Source organism: Marmota marmota, unplaced genomic scaffold (assembly GCF_001458135.2).
Source record: "Marmota marmota marmota unplaced genomic scaffold, marMar, whole genome shotgun sequence".
NCBI classification, from domain to species: Eukaryota; Metazoa; Chordata; class Mammalia; order Rodentia; family Sciuridae; genus Marmota; species Marmota marmota.
In genome coordinates, this window is record NW_025999943.1 from 6,572,172 (window position 1) to 6,578,171 (window position 6,000).

At 30.7% G+C, this 6,000-nt stretch overlaps 1 protein-coding gene and 1 non-coding gene across 3 annotated transcripts in view; both read left to right on the plus strand.

Moving 5' to 3' along the window:
* Positions 1 to 5,654, plus strand: part of Rbm26 (RNA binding motif protein 26) — a 79,151-nt gene extending 73,497 nt beyond the window's left edge. Inside the window, exon 22 of one of the 2 annotated variants that reach the window (XM_048801406.1) lies at positions 1,938 to 5,654. In XM_048801406.1, the coding sequence (XP_048657363.1) occupies positions 1,938 to 1,961 (24 nt within the window). In that variant the 3' untranslated portion in view covers positions 1,962 to 5,654. The remainder of the gene's footprint in view (positions 1 to 1,937) is intronic. The other variant, XM_048801407.1, reaches the window with a different exon arrangement.
* Positions 2,753 to 2,857, plus strand: LOC125616357. The gene has a single exon (XR_007346977.1). It is a non-coding gene; the product is annotated as a U6 spliceosomal RNA (small nuclear RNA).
* Positions 5,655 to 6,000: the final 346 nt, after the last annotated feature.

Here is a 6,000-nt window from a genome sequence, read left to right on the forward strand (position 1 = left end):
AATATCTGCCTGTAATGCAGAAAGTCTCTTCATATGCAAATATGGATTTAAATCCTCTGTTCATTTCAGTTTACTTTCTTTTTTTTACAATATGCTACCTAAAAGTAGAAACATTTTTAAATTCTATAATTCAACTAACAAGTTTTTTGCTTTACTGTGCATATATGAGCTGTTGCAGGCAGAGTTGGGGATGGGAAAAGGATTAAGGGCAACGTAGGTTATCTGCTTATAAGAAAAAACAGGAAATTATATATTACTGGTTAAAAGATTGATTAGGATTACCTCAAGGGATGGTTGAGTTGTCATTTTACATATTTCAGTATTTTATGTCTCTAAGCAGTTGTTGTTTTAAGTGTTATTGGATAATTGTAACATTATAAAAATTAAGTATTTAATTGATGCCCATACATTTAATGAAACTATGATGCAGGAATGGAGAATATTCCATAACTTTTGTTTTATCGTCATATAATCCAATGTAACAACCAGTAGTGTAAAGACAAGGCTTCACTGTTTTAGCTGATTACTTATAACAAGTATAGCTGAACTTAATAGAAGAAAACATCTTGTTACTAAAACTGGTTTTGGGGCACTGTATTTCCAGTCTTATTTGGAACACTAACTATTGGGCATAAAGGTCTTTAAAAAAAAAAGCAGTTGCTTGTTTGGTATGTTGAAATATTAATGATTGTATCAGAGTATCATACAGATTTTATCCATCCATATTTTCTTTTTTCCCCTTACACATAATACAGACTAATTATAGAAAATTAGATTTAGTTCTCCTAGAATTTACCTAAATATTTATGAGCCTCTCCCCCTTTTATAAAAAGTTTGCTAGCCTTTTAAAACAGATGTCCTGTATGATTGTTAAATTAGTTCACTTTTTTGAGCTTTCTTTCAGAACTTCTAAAATCCTATAAATTAAAAATGGAAATTTAATGTAGAATTAAATCACCACTGTAAAATATTTGTAAGGCAGAAGGAAAATTTCTTTTTCCCATATATTAGAAACTTATTTTTGTTAACATCTTGAACTGGCTAGTTCTAAGGTATGTATATGATTTTTAGAAAAGAATAGTTCTATTTTTTTCTCTTTGACATTATATACTTATCAAATGAAACAGTCTTCTAAGATAGCTACCTAAAAGTCCTAGGAAGAAAGAAATTTTGGTGAACATTACTCCCATTGTCAATAATTTCAAATGAAAACATCATACTTCTTTAGTAGAAAAACACCTAATATCTTGCACTTTGTTAGTATTTTGTGCTCATTACTTAATTAATTGAAAGCACTCTTAATTTCACGTCACATTTTTATATTTACTCCTTCCTAAGTCTCTCCCTTCGTGTTTCTTTATTTCATCCATTCACTTTTCTTCTCATCATCCAAAGTTAGTCTTTTTTGGTATACCAGACACTGTCTCATTTTGATGCATTTCTTTTTGACCTTAGTACTTAGTATAGAATTTTATATCATACAGAGTGTTTAAAGAATGAAATGGTAATTGAATGGAATTTAAGGAAATTAGTTATACCTTGCAATTACTTTAAAGAAAATTTTTATTTTTATTTAAAATACCTTGGAGTTCATATTTTTTAAATTTTTCTCTGCCTACCCACATCTCTATGAATATATAACCTGATAAGGATCTAGATTTCCTAACTGAAAATTTCAGTCAGAACCATGTTATAGTGCTGTGAGTTTTGGAAGCTTGATGTTTCAAAGAAGCATGATGCAGAGAAGTTTTGTTAAAATCACTTTAGTCCAAAGCTAGTCCTTTGTGTAATTTGTCTGCAACTTTGATTATGATTCCTTTCTCAAAAAGATTATTTTAATGTTTAGAAAAGTTGGAGATCAATTTATGGTGTGACTCAATTTTTAGAATTATTTGCTTCTTGCAAAGTTTTTTTTTAATAGTCTTCTCTTTTTTCAGCAGAGAGAGATCATCATTGCCTGAATTTAGTTTTGTGACTACAAGAGCAAGACCTGTTCCTGTCCGGAGACGACTGTTAATGATAATATCATCCTATCATTTTGTTGCCCTTTATCAATTGAATAGATGTTTACATGTACTATAATTAGCATTTTATCTTTACAGTACACCCGAGTCCAGAAGTATCTGAATGTGTGTTCTGTGTGACCTTATTCATAAAGGTTTTTTCCCCTTACTTTATAGCCACTATTTTTTTAAACACCTTAAAGAAGGAACAAGGCCTCTTAGTTTCCTAATATGAGTACATTCAATCTCAGCCAAATTGAGAATTGTGTCTGGGAAATCTATAAAGCCATGATACTGTGTGTGTTCATTAGCATGAACAATTTATAATGAAGAAAATGAATTAAAAAGTTAAGCATAGTTTGGTTTTAATTTTTTCTTGGTTTTAAGATACATTTCTGAGATTACAAGAGTCACTTAAAATAATTTTGAACAAATGAGATATTTTTACACACTGTAATGCTTGCCCATTTCTTAATGAATATACTTCATTGCCAGCACCACTTACCCAAATATTATTTTTTTTAATTCTTAGCTCTTCAAAACAAGGAGAATAATTTTCTTTTTGAGTAATAAATGATGATCTGTGGATTGAAAGAGATCTATTAAATGTCCAGTTTACACAGCTTTTCCTGTTTTCTTCACTTGTAATCAAACATCAAAAGATGATCAAAGATGAGCAAGGGGAAATAGTATAATGTGTCTAACATTGTTAAAGACTATATAGTTTCAGCTGCTTTAAAAAGTACATAGTGCTTGGTTCAGTAGCACATATACTAAAATTGGAATGATACAGAGAAGATTAGCATGGCCCATGCTCAAGGATAACACAAATTCGTGAAGCGTTCCATATTTTTAAAAATGTGTATACAAATTATTTATAAACAATGGCTTAGAATTACCAAGACTATGATTAAATCTCATGTACACTCAATATTTTTTAAAAAATTTTCTCAGTATTCCTTCATAGATTCTTAGGCATTTGAGCACTCAAGTCTTTATTAGAAAAGTGAAGTTACACTGATTCTATTCACCATTTTTAAGTTCATCCAGACATACTTTTTTTGTGTGCAAAGCTGACTATTCTACATTATTTTCCCCTTGAATATGCATCGTGATTGTCTTATAAAAAATGAAGGGAATGTAATAAACATATAATATTATCTGTTTTGATCCACATTGGTTACATAGGCATGGTTAAGGGAAAAGTCATATTGTGGAAAAGTCTTCTGATAGTTATTAACAAGGCATTTGTTTTCTTAAACTTGACTTTTTTGAGGGGGCCGGGGGCATTCGCATTTACAAACTAGCAGGTAGCTAGCTACCGGAAATTCAAAAACATTTTCCCGGATTAGTTTGGTACTTTTGATTTTCAAGGAAGGACTCTCTGCCCCTAAAGTAGTAGTTCAGCTGCTAGATTAGAACCCAAAGAACATCTTCTGAAGAGACCCTACTTGCTCTTAAGTTTTGTTTTTTTAATGGATGTGGACCATTTACTACCACCTTCAACTTTGTCATGGTTTTTCCCTTTGCTTTTAAATTAAAGCAAATTGAATATGCCAGTGGGAATCAAAAGTCAAGATGATTTGATTCTCATTAAGATCATTGTGTTTTTTGAAAATTGCTGTGAGATCCAGTTGGTCAGTTATGTATTTAAATCCTCATATGTTGATTAAAGATAGGTTCTCATTTTTTAAATTTTCTTAAATAGGATTCTCATGGAGCTATGTGTAGATAACTGTACAGAATCACTTTTATGTAATGAATGAAGTGGTTTACCTCTGCATGATTGCATTATGGAAGCCTTTTATATATCTTTATATTTTTCAATATACTTAGATTTTACACTATTAGCCACTCTAGTCATGCTATATTTGTTTTTTTAATAGAGTTTATAAATATTTATGCTCAAAGTACAGATCAACTGAATATTTTTGGTCTTGTTTACAAGATAATACTTTAAAGTGATACAGGCCCCTCAAGTGTCTTAGGAAAAAGTCGTTGGTGCTACAAAACCTTTCATTAATCATTTTGAACCTGTTGTCTAGACTTTGCTAGGCTTTAATCTGTGATTGCTTATGATTTATTCTAATCTAGCAGCATAATTATAAAAGTGGTTCACGCTGAGTCAAGTAAAGAGCCCAGCCTATTTGAAACACCTCATAAGTTAAGGAAATGGTACAGAATGACTGTACACTTATTTGTGCCCAGCTTCCCCTAAAAGATTATTTTGATAAGAAGGTTATTAATTTGACTAAAATTTTAAAAAATGTATTCAGCATGGCTGTTTTCTCATATGTCAGTTGGAAAACTTCTCTAGTACTAAAATATTATGTAATCTTACTCTGCTTCAAGTTGCCTTCTTTCACTCAACAGTAGGCAGAGTAATTCTTGACTATTTGCAGAATACTTGATGAGTTATTAAGAGATGTATTATTACATTGTACAAGTTTTGCATTGATGTGTAGAGTTTTTGTTTTGTCCCCAAATTTTATTCCAGCACCTTAGTGAATGTTCTTAAGATACTATTGTTAAGTATCAGCAAAGCATTCATATATGTTTACTTTTGATTCTCAGAATCCTGAACTTGTTTTGAGTGGTACTACTTCAGAACATACTGTCTGGCACAAGATTTCCTTTAACAAGTGGTTTGTTTTAACTTAGTTTCTGTGGACTGCTGAATCTAAAATCACCAAAGGAGTTTTTTCTTGTCTGAAGACTGGATTGTTCCAGTGTTTAATACCTGTGCCCATAAGTATCCCATTTCATGAATGTGTGTTGGCATGGGGAAAAATATTCCCTGCTCTTTGAGTGGAGCGAAAGTAATTGGTTAAGCTGTAGCAGCTTTTTGTTTATTTTTAAAGTGATAATAAAACTTGAACTTAAAAAAGGCAAAACTTGAACTAGAAACTACTCTTGTATGCTTAGAATGTTTATAGTATTACATGGTTTATGTGGGGTTGTCAACATTTTTATTATTTATAGTTGAATTATGTTTTGTTTGTTAAATATCCATAATGTTTATTATTTTTATATTTCAAAAATTTTAAAATAAAATAGTCTTACTAAAAACAGTTGTTAACGTTTAGAATTGTCCTACATCTTGCATCAGCTATATTATTATGAACTAGAAAGATATGTACCCGATGGGCATTAACAGTTGAGAATTCTGAAAATTGTCTGTACAAAGAAATGGCTCCACATTTTCTCTTGCTTCTTCACCCTCATTCTTATTTTTTTAATTTAATTTTGGTTCTGGTGTGTTGATAGCTTAATAACTCCTCTCACATATGCATACATAAATTTTCATTACCCTTTTCCTCTCTAGTTTCTGCCTCTTCACTGGTGGAAGTTTTCTCTATTCATTTATGGCCAACAATTTAGGAGTGATAAGTATAGAAATACTATTATGATGTCAAAGGAGGAATTCCATGGATTTCTAAAAGTGAAGTATCAATCCCCGAGGCCATTGAAAGCTTTCAAATTTCTCTAACTGAATTTTCACCTGAAGTTTTTTCCCTTCTGATCTGATTTGGCCTACTTTCCCAGCATTTAGCATGTTCATTTCATATTTAATTTTATCAAATGGATTTTATAAAAACTCTGCAAAAATGCATTTTCATCTCACTGTTTCAATAAAAAAATCTAAAGAGATAACGGTTGTGAAATGGAGAACTTTTGTTAATCTTGGTAAAATTATTTTAACAATATAGTCATTTTATATGTACACATATATTTGCAGATGTATGTGTATATATTCATGCCTTTAGAGTATTTGAAGATTGTGTTAGCCTTCATTTAAACCCAAATATATTTTTTTCACAAAGAACAAAACTTGTCCTTTTTAGTTCTTTTAAAAGATCGTATGTAGTATGTGTCATTGTAGAGAAGCTAGAAATGTTAAAAGGCCAAGATGTAGTATAATAGCCTTTCATCTATAAATGATCACTAGACATTTTTAAAATGTGACTATACAGTTTATTTTGTAGCCTATTGCAGA